General features: G+C 35.6%; 1 protein-coding gene across 1 annotated transcript; it reads right to left on the bottom strand.

The window, feature by feature from the left end:
* On the bottom strand, nt 1-26,106 carry LOC118262414 (ATP-binding cassette sub-family C member 4). The gene is made up of 24 exons (XM_035573738.2): nt 25,541-26,106; nt 15,563-15,808; nt 15,025-15,232; nt 14,705-14,930; nt 14,241-14,397; nt 13,910-14,159; nt 13,582-13,815; nt 13,213-13,380; nt 12,602-12,739; nt 11,375-11,542; nt 8,338-8,469; nt 7,486-7,570; nt 4,410-4,542; nt 4,001-4,306; nt 3,701-3,890; nt 3,474-3,610; nt 3,210-3,350; nt 3,005-3,108; nt 2,637-2,926; nt 2,423-2,545; nt 2,226-2,348; nt 1,953-2,113; nt 1,761-1,866; nt 1-1,398 (listed from the first exon to the last, which is right to left on the bottom strand). Exons 1-24 carry the CDS (start codon nt 25,612-25,614, stop codon nt 1,213-1,215), a joined length of 4,086 nt encoding a protein of 1,361 aa, XP_035429631.1. The 5' UTR covers nt 25,615-26,106; the 3' UTR covers nt 1-1,212.
* Between the last annotated feature and the right edge of the window lie 1,199 nt (nt 26,107-27,305).

Below are 27,305 nucleotides of genomic sequence, written 5' to 3' on the forward strand. Positions count from 1 at the left end.
TTCAGAAACATAATCACCACAACTTTATTAACACATAAGTACACAGTTTAAGTCAAACAGTAAGTACACAAGTAGAGATAGATAAATACTTCTTTTATGTAATATTCAATTTAATAGGAATTCAGGCCCACTGAGTACCTTATGTTATATACAGCATTATTTTCAGCTACTCCCTTAACATTTGTACAATATAATAACAACTTTGTATAAACAGTAATCTCAATAAGGCGCTTTTTCACTTGGTATATTTTCATTCAAGGCAAATTTAACAGTCATTCTTATGAGGCACACAATTTAACAATATACATTATAAGTATCTGCTTGATCACTTATAAATATTATATTCTATAGAATAATTTGAGAGATGAATAGTGATCGGTAAAAAAACACTGTTTAAGTACCTTAATTGGCTGGAATGTTGTATTAGTTTTGTAATTTGGAGTTATTTACTATAGGCATACATATTAAGTATATTCTTTACTTAGCTTAGACACGTTTTTGTGACAAAACCTCAATATTAAGTACCTGTATGGGTGAAGTGATGTATGTAGTAGTAAAAATTATCTCAAAACTAAATACATAATCAAAATTGTTAACAAAAAACCTTTGTCATTGGCAGTCACAGCTCTATCAATGAGGTCATAAGTATTTTTAAAGTAATTTAAAAGTAAGAAATAATAACTATTTGTGATAAATTAAAAAGAAATTCTTGGTTTTAAAATGTTCTTAATTCTCTTAGAGACGATTTTCATTTCGTGACCGAAATTTTCATATAACAACAATCAACATTACGGAACTTTAGAAGAACTTACATATAAAAGATATATTTTTAATATTTCAAAATCTGGTTTATATAAATATCAAAGGCACAAACGAAGGAACGCTTCGTAAACATAGCTACTGAAGTTTTCGCCAACCCATAAGAGTTGGGTAAAACAATCAGAGCAAAGTTAATGTTAGACATAATTTAAAACTTCGCTATTTATATTTTGTTTGTCGAATAAATAGCTCGACTTTATACGTAAATAACGTTGCCATCCTCAAACCAGAATAGGTACACGACGCTCCTACATAAAGTAAGTATGAGCACACCGCTTTTGAGACCCACTTTGAAACGGCAAAGTTATTTAACGCGTGACTTATAGGCTAAAACAACTTTCTCTTTGGGGAGTCACAGTGGAGTAAAAATTAAGTAAGACACCATTAAGTACGTTATTGGTTGTTATCGTCGGCGTCGACGTATTTGATGTGCTCGGCATGCGCGGCTGCCGCCAAGTCGCGCAGACTCTGTTCCGCAGCAGGACCCAACTGCTGCACCATGCGAGTGAAGTGACCCTCGGGCTTTTGTAGCAGTTCGTGTGGATGACCACATTCCACTATCTCACCAGCTTCCATTACCTGAAATGAACAAAAGTCATATTATTTAAAGTTAATTTAAATAACTTTTTATTACGCCTTATGGTATAAAAGTTTTGGAAAGTCTTTAATCTTAAAAAAAAAAATGTATAACATTAATGGGAGTTTCAGGGAGGTTGCATTTTTGGGACGTTATCTTAATTTGGTTTCGAATACGTTATGTAAAAGTTTAACTACCACTAATAGGTTTTGTGATTCAAGTCGTTAAACTTCTTAACAACGATAAGATTACCTAGGCTTATCTCAACGTGTTCAAGAAAATAGTATTTAACTAATGTACCCATAGAATTTATTTTGAGACATTTAAGTTATTGTAGAGAAATACAAAAGTTAAGAATACTCACAACAACTCTGTCGGAGTCAGCGACAGTGTGCAGTCGATGTGCCACCGTGATCACAGTGCAATCCGCGAAATGTGTGCGAATTGATTTTTGAATAAGTGCATCCGTACTGCAGAAAGACAGAAAACATCATTAAATCCAGAACAAAACTGTATTAAGTGAAGTATAAGGCCAAAATTCAAACGGGTTTCTTACTTCGGATCAACATTAGCTGTAGCTTCGTCGAGCACAAGTAGCTTGTTACGACCTAGAGCCGCACGCGCCAAGCAGAGCAGTTGTCTCTGACCAGCGCTGAAGTTAGAACCGCCTGACTGAACGGCTGATGATAAGGAGGTTACACTTCGCTTTAATTCCACCTAAAACACACATTAGACACATTAATGATTCATTCGCCGTTATCTGTACGTAGTAAACTTAACCATTACTTAAGTTTGTTTATATATTAAAGTCAATAGAACATGAACATACCTGTTCTAATGCTGTCCAAATATCAGCGTCAGTATATTTGTCGAATGGATCCATATTGTAACGCAAACTAGCGGAGAAGAGCACTGGTTCTTGCGGAATGATTGAGATCTTTGATCTTAGCTCCTGTGAATAAGAATTAAAACGTTAAATCGGAAAAAGAAGAATCAGGCTACAACCACTTATGGATCAAATTTTACCTTCAGAGCGATGTCGCCGGTATCAACATCATCAATGAAAACATTCCCTTCAATAGGCGCCAAGCGAAAGAGAGCTGATATCAGTGAAGATTTGCCGGCTCCCGTACGACCGACTACTCCCACCTAAAACATATTCAATGGTTATTTGAATTCTAATTCGGTTATGGCGTTAATATGTTTGATTTCTTCAATACATAACAACCAGATTACTTACTTTCCATCCGCTTTCAATAACAATGTTAAGTTTTTTAAGCACTGGATCGGCATCTTTGTCGTATCGTAACGAGAGATCCTTGAAGACCAGCCTCGCGCGCTGAGGCCAGCCGGTGGGTGGTGCAGGGCCGTCCGTCACCTCACGTGGTAGCGATGTGAACTGCACCACACGCTCCACGCTTGTCATCTGTGAGATCACCTCTGTCGCTTGTTTCACACCATACTGCACCATATTGACTAAGATCAAGCCCTGACTAATCGCCAATCCGACGTTTCCTGACTTTGTAGTCCCTGTATACATAAAAAATAGTCATAAGAGTTCAAACATAAAAAAAAACTGACTAATCTGTTATTATTAAGAATACTAACCGTCATCCAGGAGCAAGAATGTGTAGGCTACGACTACGACATAAGTCGCACAGATAAGACTTAACCAAATAGAGAATGCAGTGTTTGTGACGATCGTTAAGTACCTGGAAAAAAGATAGGCACAAATAAACATCAATTCTAGAAGAAGATGGTAGATCACTCTACGATTGCTATGAACGAAGTGTGAACCAGTGGTGGAACTTACCAGGCCGCTGTGTGCACGTCTTGCTTGTCGTCAAATTGATCTCGCAACATATCCTGCGCTTGACAAGCACGCACTGTATTTAGTCCTGCCATCGTTGCCGAAACATGTGAGAATACGGGACTGCGGGTCGTACCTTCCACCCTGGAAAGAATATCATGTTATAACTGTAATTAATTAGACAGGTGTAATAAAAGATGAAAATTGAACCAATCATAAAAACAACTAGAAATTTTTGGAGTACTAAATGGGAGAATAATTACGAACCTTTTAATAGCCTGTGCAGTGCTGAGGAAAATCACAGTCCAAATGTACATAAGGATACCACAGACACCCGTTGTCAGCAACATGTAGGGGTTGACTATCGCTACCATCACGAGAATACCCATCATTACCATGAATATCTGTAAAACAGAATACCACAATTTTATTAGGTACTTAAGTCAAGAAGAATGCAATTATTATCTTGGGATGAATTGTTAGTTACAACCTACCTGTATACTGTCCAAATACATCCTCGGTAGGATCTCATCAACCACTCCCATGTCTTTAGAGAACCTGTTCAGGATTCGTCCAGAAGGGTTGGTGTCAAAGAAGCGCATTGTGGCCGCCAGTATATTGCTGAACATCTGGTTGTGCAACTTTATCGAACTACGCATGCACACCCACAGGAACAAAATCGATCTGAAATTAATATTCGATAAATTAAGTCCAATCTTCAAGGAAGAATTTATGGATTTAATGTTTATTTATTTACGTCAAAGCAAATGGTATAAAACAAAAACCGTAATTACCTTCCAGTTGTGAGTATGATGCAGCCTAGAATAGCAATCGCCCAAATATAAATATAATAGTCGTGGTTGATTGGTTCGTAGACAGACGTAATATTCTGCATAGTTAGGACAGTCTTCACCATCGTATCAATGACAGTCATGTTGGGCAGTTCTGTGGACGAGGGTATCGTGGTCGGCAGCTCTGTAGTGAAATTGCTAATGGTGTCATTGCTGCCAATAGAATTGTTGCCATTTGTGATGTTATGGAAGAGAGGAGTAGTCGTTTGGTTGTTTTCCAATCCATGTCTTATTTCCACGACATTCATCCTGTAAAGATTACAATAATGGTTCAATAAAAATTCTCAGCTTCTTTTGGATGCTACGTTACCATATATTAAAGATACGTGGTGGAATAGTGTTATTATTTTACCATTGTGTCAGCCAAAGGTCACTGATGGAGGTAACGACTTGTGCCAGAAGAATGCTGAACGTTGTCCATAAGATGAGGCCCCAGCCAGCGCCGGCGCGAAAGTATTGACGATACACCGCGCCTGGTACACGACCTATACAAAAACAATTTTAATTAATAATACTTTTTTAAACAATTTACTGCTATCTACATGGCCTAGCCGGGGATAGACACGAACTTTCCCGCATTGACATACCTAGTACTATACATATATATAGATAATAGTCGTAGAAACGTAGGATGATTTGATATTTTAGAAGAATCAATACCCTACTATTAATAGTGTTTTAAATTCGTCACCATAAACTTACATTACAAATTATTTGAATGTGTCGAGTCATGCTACATTTTAATTTAATATTTAAAAGTCAAAGGTTAAACGGATATCAGATGCCACATGTGAACAACCGACACCAAATATTTTGATGTTAGTAATCAAATCACACAATGACGTCAGTGGCGTAGTATCGAGCGTGAATTAAACCCACACCCTTTATTCCTATGTGAATTAGTGACACGTAGCCAACCCAGTAATGACAAAATAATTACTTCCATCCTTCAACCATGGATGGTAGACGCATACCCCAAGCGACACATTGTACCGCGGTGCAGGTAGCTCTGGTAATAGCGAGATAATAGGTACTATCTTAGCAACGTTACAAATATACTTAATTTTTTTTTCTAAGTACTATACATTATATATATAGGCTCACATTTTTAGGAATGCCACTTTGGATTCTGATAAAAACTTTGTGTAGGTATTGTTATGAACTTCACAGTTCTTTTTATTTATTTTTACGTGATTAGGTGTCGCTCCGCGTCGCTGTCGCATAATAATAAGACGTCAATGTAAATGAGTTGTAAGACTTGTAAGCAATACGTAATAAAGGGAATGCAAGTACTTGAGTAATAAACATAAAAAATGTTATAAAACACTAGCTTTTGCCCGCGACTTCGTTCGCGTGGAATAGTGACTTCCGGCAAATTTTTGGTTTTAACCACATAGTTCCCGATCTCGCGGGATCTCTTCAAAAATGAGATGTGAAAGATATTCCAGGGAACTCTTCAAAAATCAACATAATGAGCTCTGCGTTTGAATTTAATAGTTGTATACTCACTTAGGGCATTGAAAAAATAGTTTAAAAACGGACTTGAACTAACTTAAAACTAAAGAAAGCTACGAATTACGAATTTATAACAATTAAAAAAGAAACTATATTACAACCTATCCTCTATGCTATAATAACCAAGCTTAAACTAAATAATTTTAAAGAAACGACTTAAATCTAATCTAATCTAATTAATTTATAAATTAGACTTACAATTTTATTAAAAAAACTAACTACAGTAACTACTAATAATCGATATCAAACTAAACCTACGTTAAATAGTTTAACCAGAAAACCAGGAAAACCCAACAAATAAACTTATTAATTGACAAATACAACGAAACCAATTTAGAATATACGAAACAGCAGGACCACTACAGACAAATAATCATACGACTGATAATACACTTTTTCTACGATAGTACCGAAGCGCTCGGCCGATACCCAACCAAATGAATGTAACGAAACCATAGCGCGATCTATTTCGATCCCAACGCCATCTATCGAGGATAAAGACAACTTGGATTATTTATTTATACTCCGTTCGGGCATTTTCTTTGTACTAAAAGTTTAATTATATTGATATTATTATTTTTTTCATACCTTTTTACTATTTATTTACTTTTTTCGATGAATTAAAACAATAACATGAACCGAAGTCGTGTAACGATCGACATAGAATTATCTATACTCCGTTAGAGCATTTTCTTTGTACTAAATGTTTTATTATATTGATATTATTTTTTTCATACCTTTTTACTATTTATTTACTTTTTTTCGATGAATTAAAACAATAACATGAACCGAAGTCGTGTAACGATCGACATAGAATTATTTATAAATAATTTATTTCTTATTTTTATTTTTTGATTTTTGTATCTATGTGATATGAAATATATCTATGTCCTTTCTAAGGTTCTAAACTATATCTGTACCAAATTTCAACCAAATCCGTCAAATAGTTGCGGAGATTAATGGTATAAGCATAGAATGTTCGACGTGATTCTTTAATTTGACATAACTTTTTTATTTATGAACCGATTGACATGAAACAAACACTAAATGTAAATTTAAGCATCCCACAATATATTCGTGAAAACCGCATCCAACTCGGATCAGCCGTTTCTGAGATTAGCGCGCACAGACGAACAGACAAACAGACAAACAGACAAACAGACAAAAAAAAAGTTAATTACATTTTTGGGTTCGACATCGACATAACAATAACCCCTGCTATTTTTTTTGTTTTTATTTTCAATGTACAGACAGCACTTTTCTACGATTTTATTATATGTATAGATTGAATTAACGAGATGATTATTGAGAACAACACGCATCAATGACGATGCGGTTTATAAATGACATCAGCAAAAATGTTAGTATTTTTTTGTTAGATATCGATTAGATATAGCTGTCTTTGTGTCATCCTGTTATCACTGAATAAATAGTAAATTGATAATAGACATCGCTTGCCTAGATATTTGTCTTGTTTAAGCTAACTCATCGTTTGTATTGCGTAGAAATCACTTTATCGTTATAGATTCTGTGTTGTAGTTAGATAAAGCTTATTGATGATTTGATAAGTGTCACGCGGGAATTCCCAGTTTTATTGATTTTATTGAGTGTATGTGTACTACTTAATATTGAACTATTTGGTTAAACAGAAGAATATTGAGGTATGTAAATATTGGTATTAGTTTTGTCATGAATTACCCCTATAGAATATTGCTCTACCTTATGTATGTAAGTAGGTAATTAGTTACTTATTGAATTAATTATTGAAAAATAAAAAGAGAGAAAAATGCCACATATATTTTTTGTTAAAGTCTACTATGGTAGAGGACGTAGACGCACGTGTAAGTACACAAGACAATTCGTAAAATATAGACATTTATTAATTTCTAGAACTAATTGAAAAGATGAATTACCTGTTCCCATCAGCTCGGCCGACTCCTCCTGCTCAACCTCATCAGCCACAGCCCCATCTTGTAAGGTGTTGGTACTTGTATGAGACTGCAACAAGAAATTATTGGCCCAACATTATTATCGATAGTTATTATGTAACGATATCAGCAATGATAGGTAATATCTATCTATCTACATAATAAGTCTAGATACATTGATAATATGATACAAAATCTAAGTTTAACAATAGGCACTTGTTCATATAATACTCAATTACTTAGGTAAGTACCTATTTAATGATTATTTATATTACACTTCATTAGATAATATTATCATAATATGTAAATTACACCTACATATTATTCATGAATTACTTCTGCGAGACAATTAACAGTTATAGATACATATGTGCATATTTAAATTGTAGCACAAGCCATAATGGAATCAGGTTAATATAGGTACTTATTCCAAAATGTCAAAGTCAAATGATAAGAATGAAAAACGAAATAAATTGTTGATGATTAGCTTAGAAATACTTTGAAATTATTCCAAAAATGAGTACAGACAGACGTTTAAATTAAATAAAAATGGAATATTATTTTTATTATCAATGAAGTTACGAGAACACCTACATAAAATATCAAGAAGTAAATGGTTAATAAAGGTTTGATAATAATTAAGTTTTTTGAGACTAAATTAATCGCTGCCAAGGCTTATTCTCTTTGGCTGATCGAGGTGGTTGCTCGACTAGTTTCAAGCCACGACAAGGGCTCATAATGACTAAAAGCATGCGCGACGTCTAACGACGTGAGTAATTAGTTACATGAATAAGCCGTAGTACTTATCTTTAAGTAGATAAATATGTATTTGTTTACCTGTATAGAAAGAGTTCTTTGTCGAAGGTACTGGACTTTCGGATCTTCTGGTTGTTCCTCTTCCTGGAGCAGCTCCGCAAACAGTGGCGACCGCGACACATCGTCAAACGATCCAGTAGTCTCTATTTCACCCTGAGACAAATTAAAATTACATTTGAATATACCCAAATATTAGGGAGTACTTTAGTGTAAAATATCTTTTGATGACAAAACTAAAATAATACGAGATCTCTTCATAGCTTTAAAATACATTCATGAGTAACGCGGACAAATATTTTAACCGCAAATACTTAAACCGAGCCATAAAATATTTAATGCATTAGAACTTATTCTACCCTATTTCCTTTTGACCTTGCATATGTTACGTTATCACATATTGACATTTTGTAACGGTCAACATTGACGTCTGATGACTGATGACATGAATATAGATTTCCGAGTTGTAGCTATATCGAGTTACATGATGTTTGTAGCGGCGAATCAGCATGATGAAGCATATTAATTACTCACAGATTCAATCAAAGCGCTCGCAGTATCGAGTACAGTGTGATCATTTATTGAACTTTGAATTAAATAAATACAGTATATTTTGCTTAATTTGTGGTTTGTATTTATTGAAAATAATTATTTGCAGATATATTTTGTCCTATAATTGCAACTGAGTGATTATTAATTATATTATTGAAAAATTAGGGTAGAGACTACGCCGTAGACACTGTGTCTACACCGTAGGTACTACGACTACGACGTAGGCAAGACGCTTACATCGTAGGTAATACGACTACGCCGTAGGAGAAAAAACTATGCCATCGACTACGCTGTAGGTACTACGACTACGCCGTAGGAGAAACGACTATGCCATCGACTACGCCGTAGGTACTAAGACTATGCTGTTGACTACCCCATAGGTACTACGCCGCCGTAGGTACTGTGACTATACCGTAGATACGACAACTACGCTGCAGCGACCACCAACGAATAATACAAAAGCACACTATTTTTAAATCACATAAAAGCCGAAACAGTAACATCATTGTGGTTCCAAATAGGATACTCATTAATCTTCTTTAAAATTTTAGATAGAACCTATACTTAATTCTTCAGTGAAAAAATTTAAACAATGGACAGAGTAGTTAAGTATTAAGTCACCGCTTTGTGATGAACTTGCATTGTTGCTGTAAAAGCATGACTGTTGTCTCAGTCACGTTAAATAAATAGGGCATGGTACAATGACATTTTCTTTAACAACTAGCCACTTACAAACTACGCACAATAGGTAGGTACTGGGACTGGGTACACATTGTTTTGTTTGCGTTGCTCATTGATACAGCTGGTATTCGAAATTGATTTCATTGTGTCACAGTTAAGTTTCAGAATAGATACAAAACATATTTGGTGACTATAAATGATCATTATACTGAACTTGCTTTACATACCGGTTTGCTAACTTCTTGCTGAGTTAGAGACTTAAAGGTACGCATCCACAGGCCCACATCACACGCAACGGGTTTTACTTTGTCTTGTATAGAAATTCAACAACTGTGTCCACTGATCCGCATCGTAAGGACCGCATCATCAGCAATGCCTACATGCGATGCGTACTGATGACGTCATACAGAATGCGTACGACCCGTGCGATGCGTACGATGCGGGCCTGTGGACGCTTACCTTCAATCTGTAATATCTAACTACCTTCATAATATTATGTTTATCGTATTTTTTTTAATATTCTTAAAACAATGTCAACTTACAACGTGGCGTTTGTTTTGGTATTTAATTTATGCACCTACTTTTACGCTTAAGAAAGTAAATATTAGCCCAGAAATAGTGCTCAAATAAATTATTCACGTCTAGATAATTGTGTTCAGCAAACAGTTTCATTAAACAATAAAGGGTATCAGTTGAATATTAAATACATATATTTATTTTACTTTATTATTTTATTAGCGTTTGACGTTTGTTGATTTTGAATTTTTATGTAAATCACTATTTAAATATTTTTAGGAAAATAAAGCTACGTCCTTAAAATGAAGAGATGTTACAGCTCATTTTCACAAACGCAGTTTTGTTTGATATAAGTAAAAAAAATATAAACTATTTTTTCTTTTTGAATATTGCTCGCCACGTTATAATAATAGGTAGGTATATCTTTTATATCCATGACTATCGCAACGCAGTACCTACTGACGAAATAAAATTTTGAACGTATGAAGCTACATAGATAGAATTTATAAATAGGTTGAATTTACTTAGGAAAACATAATTACTATAAAAATATTGTACTTTGCCTTGCACATGATGTTTATAAGGTAAGTACTAATGTTGCGGCATGGTATTATGTACACAGTGTGATAACGTGGAAAATGTAGCAAGAGTAAATATGAAACGATTCCTTTCTAGGTATTGTTTTTTACTAGACCACCATCTAATTTAACTAAGAAGGACAACTGATCGCCTCAAGCACTTGATAGCAAGGACAAAGTTAACTACGCCGGCTCGCGTCGTTAGCGTCAGTGTAGCGCCTAACAAACTGTTTTTTTTTTCGATTTTATTATAAGTACCCGATAGAACAGCTAATGCTGGTAATGGTAGTATCAAAAACGTGTTCGAGATTTTGGGTTAACGTCGCGTCGGTTATTATTTTAGCTGTTAGCTAGGTAAATAAACATAGGTACTTGTTTAGAATTGTAAACATATTAATCAGTTATGTATCAAACAATCGCAAATATACAACTACACTGGCATAGGAATTTTACAACTTTTTACACCACATTAGACAATGTCTAATGAGTAGTGTCTATACACTACATGAAAATCCTATAGATATAATGATAAGGCACGAATAGGATACATGTAATACGTGTGAAAATAGACATCTACATTATCACGGTTATTCATTGATTTTGTATAGGCAGCTCGACATGTGTAAACACTACTAGATATTTTAGACAGTTATCTCTAAAGCGTGAACGATAGAATGTATCAGATAAAGTAGATTTAGCAATCGGTGCAGTAGTGAAGAGAGATGAAAACTTACGTTGTGCAGGATGACGACCTTATCAGCAGACTTGAGATGGTGTAGCTGATGTGTGACCAGGATCCTCGTAGAATGTCTCAGTAATCCCATCACACATTCTGATACCAGGTGTTTACCGACGTGCGTGTCCACCGCTGATAGAGGATCGTCCAGCAGGTATATGTCGGCCTGGATAAAAATAAAACATCAATTAGACGTTTTTCAAAATGATCTTCGGAAGTGGTCAATCAAAAATCGTGATAAAGGAATGAAACTTAGCTAAGCTATCCGTTCACTGAATGCACATTTGTTTAGGCACCGTAAAACGGGGTGAATAGAATTCGAGGGGTAAATAGATATAGAAGAGGGGTGAATAAATGTTGAGAAAATGTTCTAATTATTCACCCCCTTCCTATGTCTATTCACCCCTTGAATTCTATTCACCCCATTTTACCGTTATAAATTATACCAAGGTGTACTATCTACTATCACTTTAACCATAACTTCTAATAAAAATGAAATAGCGATTTTGCTTTCATTTCGATAATTGTATACTTTGCTCATGTGAACCATTTTATACTTTCCCACAGAAAAGAAACGGATGCCGCGTGTAGTGTGGCGCTTTGTTGTTTACCATGCACATTTTATTGATTCTCTATATCTATATTTAGCATACTTCCGTGCGCTTCAACAGCCAAGTTTATCTTTCGGCGTTTATCACTGACTATTATGTAAATAGTATTATCAGCAATCAATAATTTATTTCTATGCGATCACTTTAGTGTCTGTTCAGATCAAAAGCATTTATCGACACTGCATGACCTTGAGATCGTTCATTTTCCTTAATGTGTGTAATCTTGGTGTGGACGAGTAACTATGTGCCATGAACAAATTAATAAAAGTGAGCATGTCAGACAATTACTCACCGCGTCATTGTCTACTTGTGTACACAGAAATCGAATAGTGTCAGCGATCGAAGTACGATGATTCAAATATCTAACTACCAAAGTACTGCCGCAGTTAAGTTATGAGAAATTTTAATACGATCTTTTTCTGCTTAGTTTTCCATCGAAATGAGTTTAAGGATTTTTTCTGCTTAGGTTGTACTAGATACTTTTACCACGTATGTATCTACGGTTTTACTCTGATGCGAACACGTTTCTTCTATGAAAGATGATACTTATTTTATAATAACACTATAATGTGTAGCGTTTACTCTAGCTAGATAATGGAATTTTCCCCAGTTACCTGTCTATAACATGCTCTGGCGAGACCGATGCGCGCGCGCTGTCCTCCACTCAGACTGATGCCTCGTTCTCCAACCAGTGTCGAGTCTCCAGCAGGCAACTGCTCGAAGTCCCGCAACAGTGCGCATGCGCTCACGACCTTCAAATATACTCATCATTAATTATATTGACTCAAACATGTACACATTATTCTAGCAATAGATGCTTTATTTCCATGTATTTTAAATCAATCCGCAGCTATCGCATTTCGCCGAAATGTAATCAAGGCTTTCTTAACCCCACAGTAGGTAAGTAAGAATGGCCTAAGGCATCGTTTGTATCGTTTTACTATCTACACTGCACGTTTTAATGTAAACTGCATGCGTTACTACTGTACATACATAATACATATTATGTATTCCTACAAGGCCATGTTCAATAAAAATGATGCGTTACTATACTGTACATACATAATACATATTATGTATTCTTACAAGGCCATGTTCAATAAAAATGATAGATTGTATATTATTCTTTGATTGATCTATATTCTATCTTGTATCTATAGGCGTAAAAGTAAGCATTTTTAACCAAAGCACTTTATGTTTTGTAGATAATGTCAAGTTGCCTCACCTTTTTGTAACGTATGCGATCGTATGGAAGTCCGAAGAGTATATTTTGACGAACGGTTGCCACGAAGAGCCAAGGTTCCTGACTGGCGTAGGAGACTCGTGCACCACCCAACGATATGGTGCCCTGCGTTGGAGGCAACTCACCCAAGATGACTTGCAGAAGGGTCGACTATATGGGACAAAAATAACTATGAGTTTACATAAAAATAACGATGATTTACTTACAAATATATGCTTGTTCAGAGGTGACGTTAAGTCGAGGTTAATGGTACCTTCCGTATAAATATACTACTGACATAAACACCGTAAATAATTACACCATGAGCAGAGAAGGCTAAATCACTTTATTTAGAGAAAATATTTTTTTTACCTTTCCAGATCCCACAAGGCCAGCAATGCCCACAAACTCTCCAGGTTCTGCAGTCAGCGTGATGTTCCTCAACGTGTTCACAATGGCCTCTGGTTGCCAGCTCGCGCTCAGTCCATTCAATATCAAGCCCGTATGCTTCGGCTTTTCCTTCTCAGTACCATTGCTAATTATTTCCTTCGAATCGATTGCTAGCGGTAACTTCGCAGGTGTCAGTTCGTCCAACAACAAGAACTCCTAAACCAAACATAGCAGTTTAAATATAACGTAAAGAGATAAAAGGATGGAACATCCGTTAAATGAGTATTAAAAGTGTTCTTATGTGGTTTACCTCAAGGCGTCTCACTGAGACTTTAGTTTCTGCCAGAAATGCGAGGGCCAGTGGGAAGAATATGTTGCAGGCGAGTTGGAGTAGATTGAAATACTGAACGAGGGAGAATGTGATCTCGGCGCGGATGTCCCCGCCCATGACCACAAACGCAACGACAGCCGAGAACAAGATGAAGCGCTCTGTGAACACGCTCAGCGCCGTCGAGAATCCTTTGATCATAGATGTGCGCATTATGAAGCTCACCTCCATCCTAGCAACAACAAAATATTGTTAAGAGGCCATTTACACTTAGGTACTTTCTTTAATTCTGTTGTCTGTTTTGACTACTTACTTCCGCAGTTTGTCGACCAACCTCTCAAAAGGTTTCTCCCAGGCATACATTTTGATGACTTGTACACCGTTTACAAGTTCACTCATAACTTTTACCCTTTCATCTGTGCGTTTAGCAATTTTTCCTCGTAATACTCCTTGGCGGTTACTCAAGTAGGCTGGAAACAATAAAAATGTGCTCGAGTTAATTCAAACTGTGTTTCCAACGAGGAAAATTGTATAAGTCATTCTATGAAATAATTAGGTATCAGGACCTCAATGGTAGTAGCGTATACCTATAAAGTACATTCAATTGTCATGCCTATATAGAAACAGATACTAGATACTTCACATCCGAGTTTACGCGCAGCCTTTTGTGTGCAGCAGTTATTTATCATTTGCACGTGGTATGTTTATCTTAGGTCCTCTATTATAAATTATCATGATCACATGTAAGTGCATAAGTGCAGTGCATTTTCCACTCACCTTGGACGAGTACAGTTTGTACGAATATGACGACGAGTGCAGCGAGAGTGGCCCAGCCGACGTGCTGCCACACCAGGTACGAGACCACCGGCACCACGATAGGCATCACCCACAAGTAGTTCAGAAACAGAGCCACTAAATCGAAACGATTTACATCGTTAGACATCAGGTTGATCACCTGTCCCGGCTCCGTTTTATTCAACCCAGTTCTATCGAGTTTTAATATCTAAAAAGTTGATAGAGATATTCATTAAAAAGAAAATTAAACCATGTACAGGAATGGTATCTATATCTAGGCATATTGAGACAATTATACTTACTTTTCTATACAATAATGAACAGCTAGCTATTCTCACTCTCATTCCTACTCGTCCTTGACTTAATTGTAAATGATTGAGCATCAATGCCGTCAATATACTCAGGAAGTTCATGAGAAAGTTGTAAATGTGTGCATTTCTATAACTCTCTGGGGTTTTATCTTCGGAAAAATAATTTATGAATAAAGCTAACGTGTATGGAATTAATGGCCTGAAAATAAAAACAAATAATAAATCAAATATAAACAACATGCTTATACAGATAATTGTAGCTTCTACTTAATAATATAGGGTAGAGGTAATCAGTAGCTACACACTACACAGTTACATACACAAGAAATCACGTGCGCGAATTATTACTCTACAGTTTCATTGAGACCAAAGCATCGTAGATTGAATTCGACCTTTGCTCACAGCTTGCTCTCGATCTCGTAATGAGCGTGCAATTACTTCATGACAATGACGTGATAAGACCATAGTAACGTAGCTAATAATTTACAAGATGCTCCTAGCTAAACAAAAAGTGAAGAACATTACTTACCAGAAAAAGATGAACAGTAATCCTACAACCAGGCCACACATTAAATATTCAAGCCAAAACGACCGTACGATGGCCTTTGAGAAAGAAGGTTTGATGCCTTTTCTCTTGGCATTGTCGAGTTCCTCCTGCCACGCTTGTTCGAGGCGGTCCCCCAGGCGGCCGGAGTGGTCGCCGGCTCGGGCTTGCCACAAGTCCTCCACAGTGAGACCATGCTTAAATCCACGACGAAATAGGCTAAAGCTCCATCTGTAACCAAACAAGACGACATTCAGGTCTGTGCCCCGGTCAGGTTGTGCGATATTATCTAATAAGATCAACATAAATTGGTCCTTATGTATTTAGGTAATTAGAATAAGACACATGGGTGATATAAAATTCCAAAACAATACGGTACCTATATACTTTTATCAATTTATTTTCCTAACAGAAATACTAAATTTTTAGTTACGAGGACGTTGCGTTTAAATTATTATCTTAATTGAATTAATTCAAGTGTGGTATTTACCTAGTTTGTCGTAGATACTAGACAGATAAGTTATTATTTTTTTCTATTATTATAATTAAAAAAAAAGTTTAATTATGTTATAAGCAAGGATAATAATTTAATATGCCTTCATTATGTGTTACGTTACCACGGCAACGAAACAATAAACATTTTTATGACTGGCTGATAACATAGTTAACATTCTTCTTTTCTTTTGTTATTCGTAGGTAAAAATGTAGATTCACTTATTTAACACCTTCATTGCCAACAAAAAACTTTTAAAGGCTATTCCTCCACTAATGTCGGACAGCGTTGTCCGACATTATGGCATCTAAGGTGTCACAGAAAAATCAATAGATTTTTTTAGTTTTTTAAGCAAATTTTTACGAGCGATTTACGAAAAGATGCCTTTGACAAATTATTACACTCAAACTTTCTTTGTTACTTATTTGGGAATCTAATAAATGCTTGATACATTAGGTACTTTCGACTAAAAATATATAAAAAAAGTATTAGACCTTACCGTTACTTACCGTTTATCTAAAACTATGTAGGCGGTACCTAAGTTAAAATTTTGGTATATGTATGCAGCCTGTCGATATTAAATGCATGATTCTAAAATATTTCAATCTAGGCTTGTTAAGAATCAATTTGTGAGTATTTATCGCGACAAATTGGTGAGCGCATCCCATTGGTCTCAGGCCTCCATGCCACATCGCTACAGATCTGTGTTGTAACAACAAACGTTAATTATCAAACGCGTGGAATTAATAAAGACAAATAAAAGGTTTTATAGTAGCGTCAGTAGTGTGCTTGATATAGAGATAGGCTCGGATAGTCAATAAAATGATCTGTTAATTGTTAACATAACATTATTTAATGCAACTAAATCTGAAATAGAGACTATGTACTTAATTATCTATTGTTCCTTGAAGCGCTGCATGGCTTAAGTTATTCTAACTAATAATGAAGACTGTAGTCTTCATTTATATCATATTTCATATTTTCATTAAGCGAGGGAGGTCAAACATCGGACGCAATTCCTTAGGTACATATATTTATAGGCACCTTACATTATATCATAATTAATTAATTCCAATATGATAGTGGAACACGTTGCTAAGCACGAAATTTGAACCAACCAAGCAGAGCTAAAATAAAATCCCAAAAATACCGCTTGCCGGTAGTAAAATGAGATGAAAAGAACTAACAAAAAGGTTTTTATACGCAAATCAGTGAAATAACATGAACGGCTACAACACTCGTAAATTGGTATTCTGAGCTACCTACAAGAAGTACTTATTACGCAAGCAGTTTTGTTTGTTGGTGAAATAGAATCCAATCAATCATCCTAACCTTATACTCGTAGTTCGTAATGTTGTAAGTACATACCTACTGTAGGAAATATTTACACATTTTTTCTTAGAAACTTGGTAATTTTCCAGTAGGTAAAGAAATACTGATCCTGTTATTTTATTAGAACATTCCTAGCTAAAGGTATAGAGCTTGTTTAGTTTTGTGGTTAGCCGTTTCATTTATTGTTATTTTTCCTGTAGATCCCCTTACCTAATATATTTTTATGTATAGATAGTATAATAACCGATATCAAAGATTTTCAAACAAACCACATGGATGCTCTTTGAAACGATATTATAGGATTCGCTTTTAGTCTATCTGTTAGTGACGCTTTTTATATGGGAGAGGAAATCATCCAATGACTTCTCACGCCTTGAGCGAGGCGAGAGGGAGTATCAAACTCAAAACCACTCCGTTCCTACTCTTGCTTTTCGAGCCGGAGCCTCGGTAACCCGTCAGACAGTCTGCAACTTCAGGTCGATCTGCTTGTGAGGCTAGGCGCTAGTTCCAAATTGTAGTCTAGTAAGCGCAATTAATACACACTTTAAAAAAATAAAGTTCTTTACACTATATAAAGAGAATAGACAGTGCATAGTACAGTGTATCTAATGATAAACTAGCAGTAAAAATACTATAGACATATAATAAAGAATGATTCAAGTTTCGAGAAATGTTCACAATCAGTAAACTAACAGACGAGTGATTCATATAATATCAGTGTAAACTAGATAAGTAGTAACTTTTGGTGTCTGTTTGTACTTAGGATTTAATTTAGACATTTGTTTAATATTCCTAAAATAACACGAAATGTTGCCAATGTTGTCATAAGGTTTGTGCATTTCTGCGTTGCTACGTCATTGGCGTATTCGGTATTGGGAATTTCATAAAGAAGTTAATGTAATATTGTAAGCAATTGTCCTTTGTAGATTATACTGATACGGAATATTTTGTTGCACATTTTCCTTCTCATCATCTTACCTTATTATCATAATAATTACAAACTTGTACATAAATCTAAACATAGTACTCAATCCTGATGGTATCCAAAATATCTTAAAGTGTTAAAGTATCATACATGGGTTTTATACATCAATGTACATAGGTAATACCTTTATAGGCACAGGTAAATCTAGGTATTAGTTCACAAAATTTTCTTTAGTAGGTATGAACATACATAAGCAACTTATAACGTCACTGATGGTACAATTACCCACATTCCAAATAACTTTATTTCCTACAGTAATGACTAGCACACGAAAATTACTGAAATGCAAATACTGAGTAAATAGAGCAAATAATGGTGTGTTACATTTCAGAATCTCACATTAATCTAATCTAATCTAACTGTGTCAATAGAACAAGATTGTCTGTGAGGACATTGGTGTACTCATCTCTACGATCGAGATTAGGGCAAGCTGAGAGCTAACTGCACTTAGAATATATTTACGAAAACCATTACTTGATCGGCTATCGAATATCGATATAACACTCTACAAAACCTAGAAGAGTTAATTACTTTGTTTGTTACATTCAACGTTTTCCAAGTATACATAAGTAGGCTTACAAAAAATGAGTTGCCTTTAAAGTTGCCGACATAAAAGTTTTAAACTATTTAGTTTACCTTTACAAATAGCTAAAATAAGTACCTACACACTCATGCAGAGTTTATTCAACTCACGAGATGAACCAATGAAAGTACAACATATGAACATACCTATAAAGTTTAACCTTCGATAGACAAGAACGAGATGGCCAGTGCCAGTCACAGATTCTGTCGGCGACAACATACCGGTTTCGCATTTTTTTATAAATATTTTCCTCTGAGACTAGGCAATGAGTGTCTCGACCGTATTTGTCAACAACTAGCGACGAATGTTTAAAATTTCTTTATCTGCGATTTTTCACAAGCAGATTTACATGGCGGCTATCTGTAACCGAGCCTCTTTTGCAACTGCGTTTAGTCCTTATAAAGCAGTATTTTCAGTATTTCGTTTCCTTTATACCCTTTTAGATTTCGGGGGAACTTTCAAAAGCTGCCTGCCTAATTCTTCTTACTACTTTAAAGATTGTTCCTCACTAAAGCGTTTTTAAATGTTATTTACATAAAGCAACTAAAATGTTGTAATATTCCTGCCAATAAATAAATCTTACACAAATACATAATAGTGTACTTTTGCCAATTAATTAACCTCTAACTAGGTATGACTGTTGAATTAATTACCTTTAACTTTTTATTGCTAGGTAAGTAGTCCAGTCACTAGACTATAATTAGTCACTAGAATCTAGTGAGTGCTTACTTGCTGAGGTATTTATAAAGTTTGTCCGATTACAAAAGATGAAGAACTATGGTTCGCGATTCATTGGTGGGTCGCAAGCAAATTTCTAGTGAATCTTGTCTGTAGAAAAACACACTAACCAACCGTTCTGTATTTTATTTTTCATATCGATGACGGTTTAATTCCCTGAAGGTGGGTCCTGAGTTTAGGAACTTAATTTAGATTGGTCGTAGTCCAAATAACTTTGGGAACTACTGATCTTAATACCCAAAATATTAATAAAATGATGGTTTTATTAAGGATCTAAATTAGATGTCTATTTTATCTTAGTTGTAGCGTTTAAACATCTCTGACAGACAGTTATAAGAAAAACATGCATATTATCTCAAAAAATGATCGATTTCACGCTATTGTGCAATGTTGCGTAACTATTTTACACTTGGGGAATTTGAGATTTTGTTTTAAATAAACAAACTGACAGTACCTACTTATTTACTGATTCCTGTGAAGAACCGGCAAGCCAATGTGCAAATGGTACGTCAAGGATTCCGTATTTCGATACCAGTCGTGTATTATTTCCAAACGAAATCAGTAGTTTTATAAGTATAATATTACTTACTTAAATGTTAAGTAACATACGTCCGTTGAAAGGTTAATTGATGCAAGCGACAATTTTTAGCAATATTAAGTTATATAGATCATTCGATGGAAAAAGTTCACTGATTCCGAATATGTCTTCAACTCAATTTCGTAAAAAATGTCGCTTAGATCAATTAGCCTTTCAGCCAAAGATAACAGCTAGTTACTTACGGGAGGAGAGTGTAGAACAGTCGTACTTAAATCATGAAAAAGCTTACTGTCTACGATTTCATGAACATAAGATAAATCTTATTACGAACAGATAATAATCAATTTCATAATGTTACGAAACATTTCACATTTTTTTTAGTTAGGTACCTCTTTATGTAATACTAGATACCTACTACTTAGATACTATTCTAATAAAAATGCAATGATTAAACAGAAACATTGACTTAGTTATAATTAACCTTTACATAATTAGTCGTATCTCATTGATATTGATAACCTTTCTCTCAATTTCTCTGCAAACAAATCAATGATAACTGTCATTATCATCATAATTAAATACTTAGTCCTAAATCCTTTCTATAAAGAGGTACCGACACATCATTCATTTTGGTGAGACTGTTAAATCAATTAGGGAATTGTATTTCCTAGTGATATTTTACGCTGAAGCTTTGCTGTATACATCCCGTATACTTTGCTACATACATATATACCTAATACGTTCATTACCTATCCATTCACATCGCAGAAATCTAAATAAACATCTCTGAACATATCCAAAAAACACGGCATTGATAAGTGATTACCAAGTTACGAAACTTGATACATAACATATTGATCTTAAATATACGAGTAGACTAATAATATCCTTGATCTTAAAAAAGAATAAAAGGACGGAAGTGAATAATTTGTGTTAAAACTAATTGCGTTATTTTAAATCAATACCTACTGATGGTAGAGGTGACTCTACGTACGTCTTTATTTATTTTATTCATAATATTGTGGGCAATTTCATTTCCTATAGTACCTTGCTAGTAGATACCGACTTATATTCGAATTATTATTCTTTATTATTTTTATATCCATGTTTTTATATGTAACTAGCAAACCCGGCGAACTCGAACGAACGACCTTTCAAACTATAAAAAAGCTAAATTTTAAAACATTTAGCTTTATTTTTTATTGAGACTAAAACTTTTAATGTTGACTAAAGGTGAATATATGAATGTATCCACATCCACTTCGAGGAAATCCTGTATTCCATGATTACATTATTGCATGGTCGAATAAGGGTACCATCACAAACAAAAAGGTCCTATGTAAGTTCCTATGGGTTTCAATTCCCATACCCTGGTTCAAGTCTGAAATTAACACTAACCTGTACCCTTAGTATGAGTTTGCTTTACATTTAAAGGAATCGAAACGAGAGCGTGTTCGGCGCTGTGATTGGTTGAATCAGTCGAGCCGGCCAATCAGAACGCCGAACGCGCTTTCGTTTCGATTACTTTAAACTTACAGCAAACTCGTAGATATTGAAGGTACTGGTGGAAATTCTACATTTACACACTACGGGTGTTTAGGGAAGTCAGCTCAAAGCGGCCATAGGAGGCAAAGCGGCCACTCTTAATTTTTCGGTTATTTGAAATGATAGCGCAACGTTGCCGTTCTGTACGTATAACCAAACCTCCCGCCCCGCGCCAGTCACTCGTTTTCAAGCGGTGAGAACGAACGCGTCGTTCTAGTAACGACAAGTATGTTTTTGTGCGTTTTGTTAAAATAATACGAGGTAAGTTCAACCTGTTTTGGTCAAAACTATTTATATTAAAATGCTTTTATTGCACGTTTAACGTTACTTATCTATTTTGCCTTTTTTGTGTGGTATTTGCTTCGAAATATAGTAAATAATGTGAGTGAAAATATTTTTTTAAATAAAATGGTTGAAAAAGGCAAAGCGGCTCGGGCAAAGCGGCCAACTGACCGCTTTGCCCTTACTTTCATATTATCGCTGCATAGATATAATTCTTATTTATTTTGTTTAGATGGTCAATGGTTTCAACAAGAGAAAAACAGCGCAGGCTTCTTGGGACGGAGTAAACGTTCGGGTGTCATCACTGTGAGGACGGCCCGGAGGACATGGTAGAACATACGGTGGCGGTGTGCCCTGGGTGGGCTGAGCACCGCCAAGTCCTCAGGGACTTCTCGCGCCCAGCACTGGTTCAGACCATGGTGCAGAGCGAGAGGGACTGGGATGCCGTCTTCTCCTTCTGCGAAGCAGTCATGCTAGCTAAGGACGACGCGGGACGCGTGAGAGGACGAACCTCCTCACGCCCCAGCCGTCGCGAGAGACACTCCGGGCGTCGGAGATCGCAGGACGATCTCCGGCCACCGGAAGTGCGGGCCTGCGGACGGCGAGCAAGGGTAGCTCGCCGCCCGAACAGAACCAGATCCGTGTGTACGGCGCGTTGCGTTCCGCGCGCGCCTCAAAGAGCCAGACCACCACAGATGGGGCCCAGTAGGGCTGATACCTGGTCCGGAGCTGCGGACTACCTAGCGGGTTTACCGGGGCTCCGGCTCGAAAAGCAGGAGAAGGAACGGGGTGATTTTTAGTCAGTAAGAGTCTGACACTCCCTCTCGCCTCGCCCAAGGCGGGAGAAGTCACTGGATGATTTTCCCCCTCAAAAAAAAGGCTTCTTGGGACGAAGCGAGGTATAGGTAAAAACTCGTAGATGCATGCATAGAAGATATTAAGACTTAAAATAATAGAAGTAAGTAGAACTTACATTATTATTGATTGAGATTGATAAATAAAATTATGACTGACTGTGATTGAAATAGGTAAAATGTTGTTGATTTTTTTATGTGAATTATATGTGTTGATTTTGCATTTTTATTTTGTCAATCACGGTATTTTCCAACAAAAAACAATTCATTGCTTGAAAACTTTTGGGGTGGCCACGTTGCCCTTACCCCCGTGGCCGCTTTGGGCGACCACTCGGGCAAAGCGGTTTTATGACAAGTTTTCGTAATCTGCAAATCATATGATTATTATTCAACTTACGCAAATTTCAATTGGCCATTCCAAAAATTCGATAAATTCTCGACTAGCTAGTATAAAAATCTCTTTAAAAATCTTTCGATCAATGGCTTTTTTTTAAACTCAAAGTTAAGGTGGCCGCTTTGAGCTGACTTCCCTAGTATTTAAAACACATTCCGTGAAAATGATGCGTGAAATCTTACGTTGCGGAGCTATTTTACAAGTAATATTTCTCTATTGTTTTTTGTACAATCGACACACCGCCTGCATTTCGACCGCGATAAATCAGACTCGCAGTCTAACATTTTATTACCAGATTTTTATGGCATACATTTCTTATCGTTAGTTTAAGTGATACGAATATGACACATCGGTATTATAATTACGTACTGCCATTATGAACATAATGTTATTGTATATGTAGGTTACCAAAGGATCAATTGTCCAACTCTACTTACTTAACACTTCAATACTAATGTGTGAAGCGAATTCGGAACTATGTCATTGACCTCAATCATTGATACCGAGTTACCGACTTCCGAAATTCGTGTATAGTGTTTACAAAAATGTTTTAAAATACAAAATGTTTAATAATTTAAGTTTCTTTATCTCTAAAGGTCTTCATCGAGGTCGAAATCTTCTGGTATAAATTTAGAATAAAAATAATATGTACCAAGGTATTACCTACGTAGAATCTGCTAAGTACCTACATATAATATAAGCAAACATTATTTCCTAACACTCAAAAAATAATTATATTTATCCAATTTGATACAATGAGTAGATTATTGAAAGCATTAGGTATACTTAGTATTTTTTATAACAAAACTACTAACAACTCTATATTTTTTAGATTTTTGTATTAATTAAATAAAAGCTTTTTATGTATACTTCCATAAACACACTTATAAAAAAAGTCTGAATTAGTGCTTAGTCAGCATCTTCTGCTCAAGAGCGATTTGAGTCGGTACCCAAGTTTGGTTTTAACTAAGTGATCGCAAGTCGCGGTCGCGACTGCCTGAGCAGTCCCGGGATCGAATATCAATCGAGCCAAGAGCATCGGTATAGATACAAAAGTAACTGTGAGAAATTTAATTTGTTTTACCTTGAGAATTAATTTCATTGCTAGGTATTAAGTTGACGACCTACATAAGTACCATGTTTATGTCTTTAATATTAGATACCTACCAGCCATAGCGTGACGGAAGGACAGATACCTACCTATAGATGAGAATTTATAGTGTTCAAACCGACTTGGTAATACATAGATATTCATTACTTAACTTTACTTATTCCTGAAAAATAAATAACTATTTTAAATTACCTAATCAATGAACCTGACGAACGCTGCTATAATTAACTCTCAACAAAAACAGCAAAGTTCACGGTCACATTGATAATATTTTAACACAATTTTGTGACTTATGTTAGTCATCTATAGAAGGAATTGGTATGAAACGCTAACTCATGCTGTGTGCACAATAATTTAATTTAAAAGTTAAATTATCTAGCTTCGCAATGTGTTCGTATTCGTAAATCTAAATAAATATGTATAACTCAAAGGTGGCTGACTGATTGACTGACTGACTGACTGACGGAGTGATCTATCAACGCACAGCCCAAACCACTTGACGGATCGGGTTGAAATTTAGCATGCAGGTAAATGCTATGACGTAGGCATCCGCTAAGAAAGGATTTTGATCAAATCCATCCCCAAAGGGATATAATAGGGGATGAAAGTTTTTTATGAAACTGTCAATTTTAAACCGATCGGGCTGAGACTTTGCATCCATAAAACCACTATGACGTAGGTATCCCCTTAGAAAGATTTTTTATTAATTCCATTAATAATAGTTACTTCTTAACGCGAGCGAAGTAGCGGGCAAAAGCTAGTAGAGTATAAGAGCAACAGATACACGTGAAATTGTTATTGGTATGAAAGCAAGAAGGTCACGGTGACTGAGTGAGACCGGTGTTGAATATTGATGAACGGGTTTGCATTAGTTATTACTATTTTGTTTTTGATTCAAATAACGCAACTAAAAATAATATCAAATGTTAACATAGAGCATAGAAAAGTAAGATCTACGACCTGTGTTATATTTTTTACTGAAGCACCGGACAAGTGGTATTTTTTTTCTTCTTTTCAACTCGTTGGTGCTTGACTCGGCTAGACCGGATGCAGCATCAATGAAGATAGATAAATAATACAATGTTTAATAACACGTGGTAATACTTACGTTAGAAATATTTTCGAGATGAAGTTCGCTTTGTCGTGGGGGTTCTTTTCTTTCAATACCACTTTCGAGTCCATGATTCACTCATATACTCAACTAAGTACACTGAGGAATTTAAATTATTAATTTGAGTTCCAGCAAATCCTGTCCTCAAAACAAACAAATCTGTGCCGTCAACTGATAAAAACTTGCGAGTGTTACTATCACATACAACCGCTTAATAACATTATGAAGCAACAACGGTTCCCTTTGAAATTTCCAATACACTATAAGTATTCGTTTTCAAAACAGATTGCATAATATTACTATTCGTAAATTTTAGTACTGTTCGAACGATTCACTGACCACTGAGTTATTTTACCGTTCCAATGGACAAACGTTGAGATTGCCGCAAAGAAAACGCACCGTATAAAACTATGGATTTAAATGTAACTAGGAAAATAAAAATTCCATTTATTAAGTATCACAGTTAAGTAGATTGGTGTGTTGAATAACCGCAAGCTCTATGCTCTAGGCGACGAGCATATTGCTCGAGCGTTGCCGGCGTACTGACGACTACACAATAGTGACGGAAAGCCCGCCTCTACTCTCAACACAGCTGCGCTATATGTAAGTATATCACGGCGTTTCGTGTGCTCTACCGTATGTACCTAGCTCTACGATCTATAAATAAACCCCCTAAGCGCTCCGAACGATTAAAACAGTTGTTTGTAATTCTGTCGCAACAGAGAACACCCAAGAAGATGATTTGATATTAGGTACCACTCAGTTCACTTATATTATTAAAAGCCAAAATAAACAGATCCTTTCCTTTAATGGAAACAAATTGCCGAAAATTGGTCACGAGTGAAATGGTACGGGGACGTGCATGGTAACTAATTCGGCGATCACGGACCATTTTATTTTATATACTTGGTATCTAATACACACTACGAGTATCAGATGAATCTCTGTTCTAATGTTAGTTCCATAGGAAACCATTATTTAAGTTAAATTTTTAAGCAATTATCCTACCTACCCTCAGCCCACTGACTGTTTAATTTAAAAACATTATCTAACCCATCACTAACCTAAAGGCATGAATAGAATATGACACAAATTGTGACATTTATGTCTGTATCTAAGCTGTTCACACTTATAGGTAAGGATCATAAGCCGCCGGCTGATGCGCATTAATTATCTTGTCACAATAAATTTTAAAATTACAGACACTCGTGTTCATACAGAAACGTTCGCCGTTCGGTTTCTGTTGTAGTCTATTCGTACCTTAATTTAATGCCTACTTAATAAAATAGGTTTTCATAAACTCAAAACTGGCTTAACTACTGGGCCTATTTCACTTATTGTTCGTATCTTGTCAGCCAAGATGATAACAGATATGTGGTTTAAATTAAGTCATAAAAGGTTTCCCTATAAGGTATATTAGGTTAAAGAAGTAATTCTCAACTGAATCTAGAAAATAAAACTTCGTTCGTTACAAAAAGAAAGGAGGAAAGGGAGGTTAAATAAAAGCTGTAAGTAAGTACCTATAGACCTATCACAAAGTGATACTTCAGTTTTTATTTATAGGTAGGTGTGTCATGTCATGACCTGGTTTGTTTATTTAAAATATGTATGAAATATTTACAAGCCACATTTTCCTGTATTTACTCAATCTGAAAAATATCGTTGGCACAGCTGCAGCGTGGTGAACGCTTTTGTTGCAATTTTTCCCAAACTTGTTATGTGTTTTTATAGGAAAAGTAATTTTCAATGACTTCACGGTTTG

The sequence above is a fragment of the Spodoptera frugiperda genome, chromosome 12 (genome assembly GCF_023101765.2).
Source record: "Spodoptera frugiperda isolate SF20-4 chromosome 12, AGI-APGP_CSIRO_Sfru_2.0, whole genome shotgun sequence".
Taxonomy (NCBI): domain Eukaryota; kingdom Metazoa; phylum Arthropoda; class Insecta; order Lepidoptera; family Noctuidae; genus Spodoptera; species Spodoptera frugiperda.

Coding starts and splice junctions, on each gene's coding strand:
- LOC118262414 (XM_035573738.2), bottom strand. CDS start 25,614: ATGGACTCGAAAGTGGTATTGAAAGAAAAGAACCCCCACGACAAAGCG. Junction 13,381..13,581: donor GCCTTGTGGGATCTGGAAAG/GTAAAAAAAATA, acceptor TGTCCCATATAG/TCGACCCTTCTGCAAGTCAT. Junction 2,927..3,004: donor ATTCTTGCTCCTGGATGACG/GTTAGTATTCTT, acceptor TTATGTATACAG/GGACTACAAAGTCAGGAAAC.